The sequence below is a fragment of the Vicia villosa genome, linkage group LG1 (assembly GCF_029867415.1).
Source record: "Vicia villosa cultivar HV-30 ecotype Madison, WI linkage group LG1, Vvil1.0, whole genome shotgun sequence".
NCBI lineage: Eukaryota > Viridiplantae > Streptophyta > Magnoliopsida > Fabales > Fabaceae > Vicia > Vicia villosa.
Window position 1 is genome coordinate 116,117,961 of NC_081180.1, and position 15,735 is coordinate 116,133,695.

At 32.0% G+C, this 15,735-nt stretch overlaps 1 protein-coding gene across 1 annotated transcript; it reads right to left on the reverse strand.

The window, feature by feature from the left end:
- Window positions 1-4,777: 4,777 nt before the first annotated feature.
- Window positions 4,778-15,341, reverse strand: LOC131643939 (poly [ADP-ribose] polymerase 2-like). Its single transcript, XM_058914309.1, has 19 exons — window positions 14,970-15,341; window positions 11,685-11,897; window positions 11,394-11,595; window positions 10,291-10,403; window positions 10,052-10,133; window positions 9,525-9,760; window positions 9,125-9,251; window positions 8,670-8,725; window positions 8,153-8,226; window positions 7,889-7,935; window positions 7,701-7,750; window positions 7,404-7,466; window positions 6,911-6,991; window positions 6,544-6,654; window positions 6,379-6,454; window positions 6,131-6,273; window positions 5,705-5,778; window positions 5,462-5,567; window positions 4,778-5,393 (listed from the first exon to the last, which is right to left on the reverse strand). The coding sequence occupies exons 2-19, from the start codon at window positions 11,769-11,771 to the stop codon at window positions 5,295-5,297; spliced, it is 1,827 nt and encodes a 608-aa protein (XP_058770292.1). The 5' UTR covers window positions 11,772-11,897; window positions 14,970-15,341; the 3' UTR covers window positions 4,778-5,294.
- Between the last annotated feature and the right edge of the window lie 394 nt (window positions 15,342-15,735).

Genomic DNA, 15,735 nt, shown 5'->3' on the forward strand with positions numbered 1-15,735 from the left:
GAGAAGGAAAAACACTGCTTAGTATCAGAGCTGTCAATATGGGCTACCGCCGGTCCTAGCGGGTCCTGGGCTTTTCAAGGCTGGGCCAAAAAGGCCCTGTATAATATGGGCTCGAGATTTACTATCCGAGCCCGGCTCTAGATGGGCTTCGGGCTACTCGGCCCTAAATGGGCTTTTTTATTTAAAAAAAGTAAAAATAAAAATTCCATAATATTTATTATAAATAAAATTAAAAATTGTGTTATTTTAAACATAATACACTTTTAAGTATTATATTATCTCTTATAAATACTATAATGTGTTTCTAAATATAATATATGTCTAAATTGTATAAAATAATATTTGAATATTTATTATAAAAGGAAAATTAATATAATACGATTGAGAAAATGTTGATTATATTAATATATAATATTTAAAAGAGAAAGATTGATTAAAATAGAGATAAAATTTAGTGAAGTGAGAAAAATCAATATGCTATTTTGGAGTAAGATAATATAAATATTAATATATTTTTTTTAAAATTTATAATTATGCGGGCCTGATGGGCTACCCATGGCCCATATGGGCTAGCTCTAATGGGTAGCGGGCTTTTCAGGGCTGGGCTAAAAAGGTCCTGAAAAATATGGACTCTAATTTTAAGGCCCAAGCTTTATGATTTTTCGGGCCTGGCGGGCCGGCCATTATGGGCTAGCCCATTTTGACAGCTCTACTTAGGATGTAGATAGTATTCTTTGGGCTAAAGCAAAATAAATCAAAGAGGTTGATACAAGTATCAAGAAATGAGATATAAAAGGAAACAAAATCCTAAAATTAACATTGTGTAACTAGGGGTGTTTTGTTGTTGGCCTTTTTTTATGTATGTCATATTGCAATTGAGTTTTTCACAATAAATTTGCATTTATACATCTTTTAAAATGATTTTTACATTCATAAAACAACTATTTGATCAAAGTCAACGCAGTTGACTCGAATCATAAAAATGTATGATTTGAATTAAATAAATGTATTGCATATCATTTGGATCATGCAATAATTTGATTCAAATCATGGCAAGCATTTTTTCTCAAAAATTGGTTTTGGAAATATGATTCGAATCATGGAGATTATTTTGTAAAAGAAAAATTATTTGGGAAACATGACTTGAATCATGTATATGTGTGATTCAAATCATGAGCGTCTTTTTGCCAAATGCATTTGGTTCGGAAAACATGATCTAAATCATGGTCTTGTTTGATTTGAAACATGAAGATTATTTCCTTTGGTTTGTAAAAGTCTAGATTTGATTAGAATTAACCTTCACATTATCTTGTTTGTTGATTATACAATAAAAGTTGTAAACTATAATGTTTATGTGTTTAATCTAGAATTATCCAAATTTCTTATATACCATCTTCAATGGTTTGTAATTCATCCTTGAACAACTTAGTATAATTCATCCACTTACGCATTGTTTTGAAAAGTTTTTCAATCAATTCAACTTCAGCCAAAAACTATATTTTGCAATTATTAGAACTGATAGAGTCTATTCAACCACCTCATGCGTAGTAGACTCTCTGTGAACGTTTCTAAGGGTGCGTACAATAGAGGTCATATCTTTACGGGGAAAAATTATGCATATTAGAAAGATTGAATGTATGTGCATCTCATGTCAGTTAACTTACAACTATGGGCCACAATCACATAAGGATCTTTTATACCTAAAAAGAATATCGACGACGCCCAGGTAAAGAAACCTCCCAAGGATTGGGAGGATGGTGAGATAAAGAAAGTATCTTAAATTTAAAGGCGAGAAATATACTTATTTATATTTTAAACCTGAATGAGTACTTCTTTATATCACATTGTAAGATCGCTAAAACAATGTTGGATGCGCTTCAAGTTTTTCGTGAGGGAATTGAAGACGGTAAACAATCTAAGATTAACACTTTAATAAAGAGTATGAACTTTTTTGCATGAATCCAGGAGAATATGTTGCCTCAATGCAAATGAAATTCCATCACATAGTTAACAAACTAGAAATTATATTTAAGACTATTTCTTACCAGGATTACACTAATAAAATTATGAGATCTATGTGCAAATAGTGACAATCAAAGGTAACTCCCATTAAGAAAATTCAAAACCTAAAGACTCTTGACAAGTCAACTCTTTTAAGGAAGTTAATAGAATATGAACACAAGCTTAAGAAATTCTAAGTAAGTGAGAGGAATGTCAAGAGGAAAGACAAGAGCAAGGAAGAGGAGAAAACATATCCTTGAAGGTATCTACATCTAAGACCAAAATAAAGGATTATGATGAGGACACTGATGAAGATTCTTCAAGGGATAAAGATATGTGATTATTCGTTAGATCCTACAATCAATATATGAGGAAAATGGACTCTAACAATTTAACAAGAATTTAGTAAAATTTAGAATTTTAAATCCATCAAAAAAGTGGGATGACAAGAAGAAGGAATAAAAGAAAATAACATGTTATCAGTGTGTTAAACCTAGACATATTAAGATTGACTACAAATATAGTGAACCATTACAGCAAACAACCATTTTAAATGATGAAAGGATCTCTCTCTCTCTCTCTCTCTCTCTCTCTAAAATAGATTGTATCGCTTTATTAGATTTGTATGATTTATGTGTTGTATTTATGTTAGTAGAGATCTGTTTATAAAAGTCCAATTTTATTATAATTAGCCTCCACATTATATATTTGTTAATTATATTGTAAAAGTTATAATCTATGATGTTTATGAATTTAATCTATATTTATTCAAAAATCACTCAATTTGAATCTTCATTAGTTTGTAATACTCGAGTCAGTTAGTTTAATTCATCCAACTACGCATCATTTTGGAGAGAAAAAATCAATCAAATCTACTTACGCGGAAAACTTTAATTTTTCAATTTTTTTTAAACTGATAGAGTCTATTCAAACATCCCCCACCCCTTTCTAGACCTTTTTGTAACCATATTCACCAACAAAAATTCCATAAAAAAGAGAGCAAAGATCGTGACAAGATACATGGCAAATTAGAAATTGTGCCTACCATTTCTCATTACACCAAAGGTTGCTTGCAATAGTGAGATTGCAATTGTTTGGATTTCTTAGATTTATCATTTTTATACTCTATATTTAAGAATATGCAACCTAAATATTGCCTCTTGCTGACTAAAGATCGCAAGAAGTAGAAATATTACAGTTAGATTTTCATTTTTTTATTAGTGTTTAGAAATGTTAACTTTCAGAACTTGTGTTATTGTATTTCTTTTGCTCACCAGGAACTAAACACTTTATGTTAAGCAATGTGACGTCTAATAAAAAGTAGCATTTTATGTTAGATGATGTGATTTTACGTGATGCATTGTATCATGTGAGATAATGCTTTAAATATGTTTCTATGTCTAATCACCTTAGAAATAGGTAAAACCTTGTTAATGATTAAGAGGTTTGTTAACTTGTAGAGCTCATAGTAAATGTGGTTGAAAAAGAAACATATTAGTTAGATTAGTCACTTTAGACATAAAGGACTACAAGCATAAGGGAAATCAGAAGGTATAAAAGACGTACTTTAATGTTATTGCAAGACCTAAAGATTTGTTCCCCTAACTTATTGCATAATTTATTGCATATATATGATTTGATGTTGTAGACATACACCACTAGATCACTTTCTCTCTCATCTATCATGACAGATCTCACCATTTACACACAAAATATGAAACTCATTAAATAGATCATTGTTCTATTGATTTAACTTTTTCTCTTATTAATTATTGATCAACTGGAACAACCAACCTTTATTATTATCTTTTCCTCATGACTATTCACAAAATTTTATAGTGAATCAACTTACAATCTTTGTGAGATTGATACTCGTACTTTTACACCACTTGACTGTGTATACTTGCACACATAAATAAACATAAGAAAGTTTTTAACGTCATTGTCGAAGATAATGTCAATAAACACTTTGATTATTTAAAAAAATTGTGAAAAGTATATTTGAGCTTTTGACGTTTTATTTCTACAGGTAACACGATAAATGTGTGGTTAGTGCATGTACAATTGTTGACCCCAATATATATAAAGGAGACCTAACACTCCCTAATTGTTCATATTGACAATAATGCCCCTCTCATTTTTTTCACTAATAAAGTGCTGAAAATTTTCTCTAACGCAAAAAAATATGATATGTTTTTTTATTAAAATTAAAAATTAAAAAAACAAGTAAAACCGTGTTAATTATCGGATTATCCAATAATTTATATCGGGTAGGGTTATAAAAAACAAAGTAAAACCGTGTTAATTATAGGGACATTGTTTTTTTAAATTCCTTGTTATTCTATATGATTTGATTTATTTTGTTTTCATATTTTAATTGTTTTCATATTTTAAAAAAAATTGGAAAAAAATTTGTAGACTCTTAATTTGATTTTATTTGATTTTTAGTTGTATTTTCATATTTTTATAATTTTATTCTAATTGTTTTTCTATTTGCCTATTGTTTTTTTCAACAGAAACATTATTGGTATATACATATTTTTTGCATTGATGATGCATGAATATTAGTTTTGTCTATTCAAATACATTTAATATGTAATTTAAAAAAATACAACAGAGAACTTTCAAATATGAATATCCAAAAACACTATATTTTGTAAAAAAAAATGATTTTTTTCAGGTATTCATCTCTAAAATTAAGTATTATAGAGTGCTTCACTCATTTGCGCTCAATTAGTGCTTCGACAAAACTCTGAAAATTGAAGACATTTTCAAAATTTCGCCAAAGATTTGTGAGAAGCTAGTGAGAAAAGAAATTTTCTTAATTGAAAGGGTGTGAAGGTTAAATTATATCACTTCAAGTACTGCAAAGCTATGAAGCGCGTATACCATATAAGTGTTTCCCGGTTAAAAGCCACTATCGACATTCTCAACCTTCTCATATAGCTCTGCCATTTTGTCCATTCAAATTTCACTTTACGGGCATAAAGTTACACAACCTCGTGCATGAAATGTTTCAATTTATATACAGCCAGCCTAAAAACATGACATCTTCTCCCTCTAACCTTAATTAGAAAGAACATTCTTGATATTAATCCCATATTTTAATTATCCCTGGTCTTACTTTCTATTTCTAACACTTCCTTCATTAATTTAGATCAGTGCAAACAATTTCATTTTTCTCAGCAAAAATAATTTACATAGAACATCATCGTTTCTGGCTTGGTGAACTAGATAATTGATAATACATAGGTAATGAAAATACATACATAAATTTATATCACGCCTGACTGCTAATTTCTTTTCCTAAAATTGAATTTAACGTTAACCACATAACGCATCCTAATCTGCTCCACATTATAAACAATGTATTCATTGTACAATAGATCACCCTGCAACACAATGTGGTGGATATTAGTTATGGTATGATGAAATAAATCACGGAAGTTTCAGTGCATACCTTAATGCCTGAATTCTTTTTGGGCTTCCCAAGGGGAACAGTGAGCCCATCATCAAGCTCCCGCACTTTAGAAATATCGGGAGCTGTAGCTCCTACTCCTTTTGTGCTGCAGATTGCATAGCAAATAAATTCAAATAGTCCAACATATAATGCACAATGTTTGACTTTGATGTTATATGACAATTTGGGGAGGCTGCACTAAGCTGGTCAGGATCGACGAAAACTTGATTGACATTAACATACCTCAGTTTTCCTTTAGGCAACTTATCAGCATCATATTTTGCGGTTAGAAGCTCGGCCATCTCACCCAGTGCAACCTAAAAGTACAGATAATATAAATGATAATTCTTAAAGATGTGAACCAATACTAACATATGTTACAACAAACAAGTTTTTATAAATGAAACTTACTGAAGATGTCAATCAATAATGAACATATTGCAAGCACAATCTTAAGGATTCTTGTAGATAATATTGACATTAAATTCGAGATAGGATAGGATGACAAGCAATGCAATATTCCACAAATTGGGTAGTTATAATTATCTAATTATTTGACATAACAAACCAATTCTAGAAATTCATGATTGGAGATTCAACCCCCATTCCTTAAGCAGAACTATTAGCAACGCAACTATGTTTACTATTAGACAATAGACAAGAAACAACCTCACATAAAAGGAGCACCCCATCTGCAGAAGTAGGAGAAGGATAACAATAATTTGCACTTTTTGAGAACATGTCAGCGAAGTACACCCCCTTGCCAAACATGTAGCCAGTTACAGGTGCCTCTGGAGGAGCTATGCGCAAACCTAATGATTGTACACATATATCTTAGATTCATATTGCACGAAGCTTTATAACATCGATACTTATGGAAACAAGATAACTGCCAAAAAAGTGAGAGAATGAATGACCTTGAGATAAAATCCCAGTCCAGTTTGTGAGCCGAGAACCATGCCACAAAAGCATCCTATTCTTTGTATTAGAAAACTGTTGTACAATGTCAATTAGTGGGCGACTAAACTCATTCAAAAACAAAGTGTCAACAATTGAATCACAAAATCATGTATTAGTCAAACCTTCCTAAAGCGATCAGCCTCGCCTTCTTTCAATGTTCTGAATATTTGGACAATTTCTGCAGTATAGTTTGAATGTGTCTCTGCGTGAGTGTTCTTCATATAATTTTCAATCTGATTACATCAAAAGAGGATGGCAGCTGTCAGGATTAACAACTGAAGCTCCAGCAACAGGTCAGATTAAATGACCACAATCTTGCAATTGCATTATCTTTTTCGTGCTTGCAGAATTATATGATATTTCGGATCAAATGAGAAGAATCACTTTCGCCACGTAGATTTCACTTTTCCATTTAAAAAAACCATGATATTTAACTGCCTTTAATATTAATATTTACAGTAAAACTAAAACAGCAGCACAATAGTTTACCATGGAGAATTCCTCAGTACCGAAATCAACTGGTACTAGTTCACAGTGAAGGCGTTGATAATGAGCATACAGGGGATCTCCCTACAGAAATTCCAGAATAACAATAATAACTTAAGAGTGAGCATGCAATGCAGAAATCCTGACTAAAAAATGAACAGAAACCAAAATTGCCAAATGAGTGGCATTTTATTTTTAAAATAACTCATGTAAATACTAATCACTAAGCCAGTGAATTTTTAAAGATTAAAGAAAATAACTAGTGCAAATAAAATAGTACTGCACTCCATCCATTTAGTAGACATGCGAATGTCATTAGCAAATGGGCACTTCTTGGAAATACAGAATTGTTATACGAATCATCATGAGAATAAATTCCAATACTAAATTGGAAATTGGAAAAAATGTAAAATAAATACTTTTCAAAGAAATAAATTAATTTGGGAAGTTTAGAGATATTGAGATCAAATGTAAAAGAAATTCAAACAAGGGGTACCTCCATTTCAGCATCTTCTTTCAATAGCTTGGTGGCAACCTCAATTTCAGCAAGAGCTTCAACCTATATGAGTAGGAGTCAAAATAATGTCAATGGTTAAACAAAAACAGCTAAAAACCATGTTCTATTCTAGGAAAAATTTGCAAATTTATAGAGATATAGGGGTGACAAGAGGAAGCTGCCAGTGCTAACACTAAAGCAGAGTCAGAAATGAAAGAATAAGAAAATAACAAGTATACTCTATGAGCAACCAGAATAACCTGGTCAACAGATATGACTGGAAAAAAATAAGATTACCATTTCCAATTTGCGTTTTAACTTCTGAGGGGTGTCAATTACAAACTCACCTGCCATTATTAATACTCCATGTCAATCAGTACACTTAAAAAGAATGCATAACAACCACAGTTAGAGCATACATTCACAATTTAAAAGTATTATTAAGCATGTCTACAAGAGAAAGTAAACAGAGAGAGACCGCTTACGCATTTTTTTAAATCCAAAGTCATGAGGAATTACACTGTAGAACTCTCTGCAACAAGTTCATAACCAAATATTAAATATGGCAATCCAATTTTTTCAAAGCAAAAATTATCAACTACAAATGACACTGACCGTGAATGAATTCTAATATAGGTAAAGTAAGCACATGGCTCTTTGAAGCAAACGGAAAAAAAAAAAACGCAAGTACTTCCACAGGAAAGAGGATAACACTTTGAGGAAATTGAAAAGAGAGCTATATTTCTTACCCGCTTAATTGCTCTAGAGATTTCCTATCAAATTTGTCAACCATATCAGCAAGTCTTTTAAGAACATTGTAGCCCTATATATTCCGAGAAACAAAAATGGTTATTTAATGAACAAGATAAGCAAAAATAGGCAAGTTGAAAAGCTGTCATAGTGCCCAAAGAACTGAAAACAAAAGTCAACACACATGGGAACTTTTGCACCATGATCTAGACATAAACATTTCAGATTTTAACAGTAGAAATTATTCACATATCCTTGGTGGCTTCTACCATGCACTACTTTTATAGGTGGTGCATGGTACACCATTGTGTCACTGACTCTGAAGCATCAACAACAACCCACCAGACATCCAAACAAACTCCTATAAAGGTGGTACATGACGGAATTTCCTTTTACTATAATTTACTTCAGAAGCCCGGTGCTAGTAAAGAGTGCTGATTCCATCAACATGATAAAGGCACAAGATAGATTTTAGTATGTGCCAAAAGAAAAAAATTGACATGCCCATTGGCTTACCTTCAAAATTGTTGCTTTGCTAAGTTTTCCTAGGGGCAACTTGTTTGCGTTGTACCCTGAAAGAAATATCCCCAGTTAAAGTAGGTAAATAATGGTTTATAAGGTTAGTGGTAAAAAAAATACATGAGAGCATTGTATTGATAAAATTCTATTTATTTTACTGCTTACTTTCTTCCACTCGTGTAAATAATAAGCAAAGACAAAATTTCCCTTTAATTTCTTTTTTTTTCTTATTTATATCCATCCAAACGACACATTTTATTCATTTAACGTCTCACCATTTTCTCTTTCTGATTTTTTTTTCACTCTAGTTTCTTTCTTTTCTATTTATTTTGCAAACCAAATAATGCACAGAGGAGTCAAATGCACTCAAGTGAATGTCTTGTATGCTTTAGGAACATATAATCTTGGATCCATCCTGTATAAACAAATAAATAAAATAAGTATAAACCAACCTATTTCCATCATTTGCTGATTCATCATGCTCAAATTGCAAACAAGGGAGATAAATTTTGCAATACGTGGCTCAAGTTTAGATTCCAGAGGCTGCTTTCTCAAAGCAAGACCGGGACTTTGTGCAACCTAAAAACAGTTGCCAAGTGATTAGAAATTAGAACGACTGATTGAAATAGTTCATTCCTTTTGCTTCCTTCCGCAAAGAGCCACAAGAGCGGATAACATTAATCACCACTGACAATATATGAGAGAAGTCTACCCTATTAAAAAAAGAACAAGTGCCTTTTTGATAAAAGAAAACAGTGAACTGACTCAATGATCAGGGGATAATAATGACTAGAGTTGATTACAAAAAGAGAGGGAAAATGCTACAAGGGGAGCGGAGTCAGTACAACTTACTATAGATTCTTCTTCCTTGCCGCTGTAATCCATTTCCAGCCATACATAACTTTTTGGATGGGAAACAAAACTGTTCCTATCACACCAAGCATTCTTCGTTTTGGCTAAGAACTTTTGTTCAAACTCCTGGATGGCACTTTCACGTGAAGTGTAAGGGCCGTGTATCTTGTCTTGGCCCTTTATGCCTACTCTTCCCCATCTATTATAAACAAGGAACTTACCACCAGCATCCGACTCTGCAAGAAATTTTGACCTAGAAAGTAAGAAAAAGTAGTTGAATCCGAATAATAAAAAAAAACTACTAGAATAACAAGAGGCCGATCAAACTTTCTTTAAGGATGACTAATAAACTACTTGCCAACCATCATTTGATATTTCAAAAGAGAAAAAGAAGGGGTAATAGCATAAGAAATGCAAAAAGGAGCATTAAACCGAAGTTCCATAACTAGTTAACTGAAACAACAAATCATAGTCTTCTCAAATTCTATCATAGCATCAAATGCAGAGAAGGAATCGATAGAGCTAACCAAGAACTTGAATAACATAGAACTTGTTATTGTTATCCCCAACATTTGTCTGGTTCAACACAGCATCATAGATTTCACCACCCTGCATAGTAAACAAAAAGTTAACATACAAGTCCAATACCCATTGAGTAACCACCATCCAAACAAAACTTATCAATTTAGTAATATATTACTGACAACAGTAACAACATAAAACAACTACTTGATGAGGATAATATTGTGAATATTAGTAGACTTGCCAGTTCAAGAACATGATACTGCATTTTTATGTGATCCGGAAGCCATTGATCAAGAACAGCCGCACCCTTTTTGGTTGCGGTCACTATCTTTTCCACCTCTTTTACCTCTTCCTCTGCATCCATAAGAGACACTTCAAATGAGAAAAATGGGAAGACACAATATAAAATGTATATGCTCCATAACAAAACCAAAAGCACTCACGGCTTCTATTATGCAATGTCAATTACACAATATAATTCTTTACTTACATACACCTGATTAAATGTGATTTTGTTAAACTTTTCTGTTGCCTATAATAGATATAGTGATGAAACCATAGACTACTTTTCTTTCTTGAAGGATAAACTTATAAAACCCGGGTCTTGCTAACCTATGTAAAAGTATAAACTTTGTGTTGAGAATAACACTTTTTTCAACTTGTAAGAAATTGAATGCATGAATCTTAAGACAAAATTTCTATATTTAGTAGATTAACATGTGTCATAGCATTTGTCATAAAGCAGTAGCAAATGTCAACATATTCAATACTGCTGTCAATTTTCTTCTCTCGTCAGCTAGTCCATGGATTATTTAGGGAAGGATTCCCAACTCAGTTGATGAGCTAAGGAAGACCGGACGAGTTTTAACCAAGAGGTTGAGGATTCGAACTCTAAAACTAACATAATCAATAACTTACTAACATTTTTATATGAAAAATAAAATAATGATAAGGAAGCTCTACAGTCCTTTCATTATCTTTTTTTTCTCGATAAAGAGGCCAAAGCAAATTTTAGAAGTGTAAAATTGATTTTGAATTGATTGACATGTTTGCCTTCTCAAAAGTATAATTTATTTTGCTTTTAGAATTGATTCTAGTTGAAGCTAGGATTTTAGCTTTTGAGTTTAAATATGATTATTAGATTGGTTTGTTCAATTCACTTTTACATTAGTTCATCCAAAATTAAATCACTTTATATTCAACTCTTTTTAACCAGAATCAATTTTACAAAATCAATTTTCATTCTTGTCACCGCAGAACCAAAAATACATTAAGAGTATACAGACTTCATTTGAACAGCAATAAACTTTATATATAAAAAACAATCAGGAGCATTTAGCATACCTTGTTTAACTAGGTTTGACTCTTCTAGAATCGTTTCTAGTGATTGTTTGTTGGAAATTCCACGGCGAGAGCGAGTAGAAGTGGTTTTACCGGAATGGCCGTCGAGAGAATCTCTTGGTCTCTTTCCAAGAGAGGAAGAAGCATCATCGTCGGCTTTCGACAGCTTAGTTTCTTTGCGAAGCGCTGCTTCAAGCCTACGAACCTGAAGATGAAGTGTATATATTGGGAAATGTAAATAAAGCACAAGACAGAGAAGGAAATAGGAAGAAGAGAGTGGAGATTGGTTCGAACCAGAGTAGGTTTGATTCCGGTGGTGGTGAGTCCCCGGTGATTGAGCTCCATTCGTAGCTCCTCCACCGTCATTTTACTTGTCGCCATTTGATTTTGAGAGGGAAATGAAAACGGTGGTAGTGTTGCTCCACTATGAATTTTCAATTTTGGAAAGAGGATCAAGCGGGTTATTGCCTTTTTATACGATGCCGTTTCGTATAGCTGAGGTGTGCTCTGTAAGATTGCGCTTAATGATTTTCTCAACACACTTCATTTTTTTTTAAAGAATTTAAATACAAAATTCACATATATGAAATAATGAATAATTTCTCACACATGTGCGTTTTTTAAAATATCTCATATTTTTATAGGTGTATTTTCGGAAACATATCTCTTATTTAATGTTTGAAATGTTTAAAAAATAATATCGTAATTATTTAATAAACTTTAGGGAAATAGTTAACAAAAAAGTTTTTCAAAAAAAGATATTTAATTGGTTATATTCAAAAAAAAGGTCAAATGTTTATTGTCAAGAGAATGACAAGCAAATATTATTTGTAAGAACAAAATTTATGTATTTGCTAAAAAAATTACAATGAGGACAAATTTTTACGATGTAGGATTGTTAGTGATGTTTAAGGTATTTGATTGTGTTTAGGGTTAATTCATATCAAGTTGTAAAACACTTTGTGCATGGCTTTTATGGGAGAAAAATTGAAAATTCTTTCTCAGCCCTAAAACTTGGGTATTTATAAATGGTAGAATATGTATTTATTTGTTAATAGAAAATATATTTATTTGTTAGCAGGATATGTATTTATATTTGTATATAAGTCTCACATCGACTATAACATGTAATGAATTATATATATATATATATATATATATATATATATATATATATATATATATATATATATATATATATATAACAGTCTTCATAATGTTATTCTCACACGATTGATCTCAATAACTTACAAGGTATCAGTTGAGGTAAAGATCCAAACCTAATGAAAGTCGTTGTCGTCGTAGTAGCTCCTCCTCCGACATTGTCGGCACTGTAGCTCCTCCTCTAGTATCGCTTTCGTCGTAGCTCCTTTTCGAGCATCGTCGTCGCCATCGTAGCTCATCCTTCAACACCGCCACCGACATTGTATCTCCTCCTACAGCACTGTCGTCACTGCCATAGCTCATCCTCCAACAATGTCGCCGCCATCGTAGCTCATCATCCTGCATCATCATCGCTGCCGTCGTAGCTCCTCATCTAGCACCGCAACCGCCACCATAGCTCCTCCTCTAGGAGCACCGCCATCGTAGTTCATCCTCCAGCACCGTTGTCACCGCTCTCTCTATATATACAAAAATTATTTGTAATGCTATTCTCACACGATTGGTCTCAATATCTATTAATATCTTACAATAAAGGCTCATTATGCCTTGCCAATAGAACTGGAAAGCAGTTTCCTTTGCTTACATGACCATAGAACGTGGCAAAAGGTATACATGTTTTCCATGTAATCATGGAGGAGCGATTTTCTATATTGAATCTCTTCTTTAGCGAATCATTGTATGAACACGTGTTATCACTCACGTTTACTAAACATGTAAGAACTATTACGGGCGGCTCGAGCCTAATAGGGCGGCATTCACCAAATCCAAGCAACGAGTGGATTCGCTAGGAAGCTAGCCTATCGCTATTGTGCTTGGCTTTCCTTTCTCCTTCATAGGTTATCCCTTCTCAGGGCCTAATAAAATTATCCTAGTACACAGTCCCTCAAGTACAAGGGCTTAGAAAGGACAAAGTGATTTAATTTGATCTGTTAATTTTGATCTGTTGATGGTGGATCTTATTGGTTTGAGATATCTGAGTAGCAAGGTGGTTCTTAAGTAGTTGTGGTTTGGTACTGGACGAGCCTATTTTGTTTAGCGTTGTATGATTATTCATGCTGTTTTTTCTCTTTGTTATTTCTTGCTTATTTATAGTCGTTTCCGGACACCTCTTGTGCTTTGTGGTTACTTTCTACTTTGTAGTTGTTGGTGATTTTGCCTTTATAATATATTTTATTTATCATTAATAAAACTATGCAGTACTAGATTAAAAAATATTTGTGCATTGATTGATTTTAAATAAATATTTTTGTTAAGTTAATACGAAGAAATGTCATTCTTGATGTTGAATGCAAAAAGTTTACTACGAAAATTTAAAATGTTTTATTGATTTACAAGAGATGAGTTTTAAATCAAGCAAGTTGTGCAACTTCTGCCTTCACAACTCAAAGACCAACCAGATGTTTATTTGATTAATCATTTTCTTAGGAATTAATTATTTATGTATTTATTGAAAATATCAAGTTTTTAAAGTGAAAAAGTTGCACAACTCGGGCTTTGTTTGCGAGTTTGTAAGGGAAGGGAGGGGAGAACTTTGAAAAATAGAAAGAATTTGGTGAAAAAAATAAAAAGATTTTGGGTCATAGGGTTTTGGAGGATTTGAATTTATTCATAACATCAAAAACCCCATAAAATGGGGAACTAAAAAATTATATTGAATGAGGGTTTTGGAGGGCTTACATAAATTTTCTAAATATTTTTTAGGTTGATATAGTATTCTGAAAATTAAAAATTTAGTAATGATAATGACTCTTTTATCATTCTAAACAAAATCATTTCTTCAAAAAATGTCAAATATTTTCCTATATTTTTTTTTAAATTTTATTCGTAAACAAAGCCTTAAGCTATAACCACTCAAAGTTCAAACAGGTGTTCATCTGATTAATTATTTTTTAAAAATAATAATTAATTATTTAAAATTCCTAAGTTGTTATGACAGACATATAAAACTTGGATTAATGAGATGTACGTCTCATATAATCATCCCAGTAGGAGACCCGTACATTCGCACGGGTTGCGTGGATGCAATTTATTTACATGTATAAATATTAATTTACGTATATAAATATAAATATTATATTAATATATGATTTTTTGACATTATTTTTAATAAATATAAATACGATATTATGGGAATTATTTAATTAAATATAGATATAGAGGCAATATTTCTAAAAATGAAATATAAATATAATTGAGGATTACTATTTTAGAAGTTTAAGGTCGCCAAATTATCCAAACTCATTTGTCTTAAATGTCGTATTTAAAAATAACAAAACTAAGTCCAGATTACTCTAAATTTTAAAAATCTAACAAACAGCAAGGCAAATTCTTATTCAACAACAACAAACACTCATTTCAAAAGGAGCAAAAGTGGAAAAAAAAAAAAAAAGCAAACAGGAATAAGGTGTGGCTGACCGGAGGGAGGGGTTGCAGCCGGATCTGTTGGTGACAGCGAACGCGCACGAGGAGTTTTTCTCTACCTTTTTGCTTTTGGTTGATGTAATTTGAGTTTCTCTGTTTAATGATTCCTTTCTGCTCTCTCTACTCCAAATATCTCTTTTTTTCTGAATTTTTCAGTTTCAATTTATTATTTATAGACGAAATTTGTGAAGTTTTATGATCATTGCATATTTTATAACTTATATTTTGAGTTGCTTTGGGAGAAATTTTAGCTTTGCAGGAATTAAAAATGAAAGAAGTAACTTCACTTTTGATTGGAGTGTGATTAGAAAAAACTTGGCCATTTTAAAAGATAAAAGTTGAGTGCAAGCAAGCTGCAGAAAGAGGGGAGAGTGGAGGCGTTACTGCTTCTGGAAAATATTGCTTTCCTTTTTATTTAATTATATCTTGTTTATAACAAAGAAGAAGACCAAATGTTTATTATCTACTATTTTTATCTAGTATCTTATCCACTATAATATTATTTATCTATTAAAAATAATTGCATGAACTCCTTAAATTTTTTATTTAAATATAAATTATTTATACTAAAAAAAGACATTTAAGCAATCAAAGTTAAGATGACAATAGAGCCGGTCGAGGATGGTTATTGTCTTTCTTAAACTCAAATTCAAAATTTCAAATAATTTATGTTTCTCGCCCCAAATTTAAAAAGGGATGGAGAATTAAAACTCAAATCCGACTCGAACAAGTTCGGATATCTTCACCCCACCACCATCCA

Bases quoted from the DNA above. Each gene is read 5' to 3' on its own strand.
- LOC131643939 (XM_058914309.1), bottom strand. From the start codon at position 11,771: ATGGCGACAAGTAAAATGACGGTGGAGGAGCTACGAATGGAGCTCAAT. The intron at 6,274-6,378 runs GTCATTCATTCT...TACAATCATTAG, and splicing joins GACTGGGATTTTATCTCAAG to GTTTGCGCATAGCTCCTCCA. The intron at 5,779-6,130 runs GTTGTTTCTTGT...CTGTACTTTTAG, and splicing joins GGGTGCTCCTTTTATGTGAG to GTTGCACTGGGTGAGATGGC.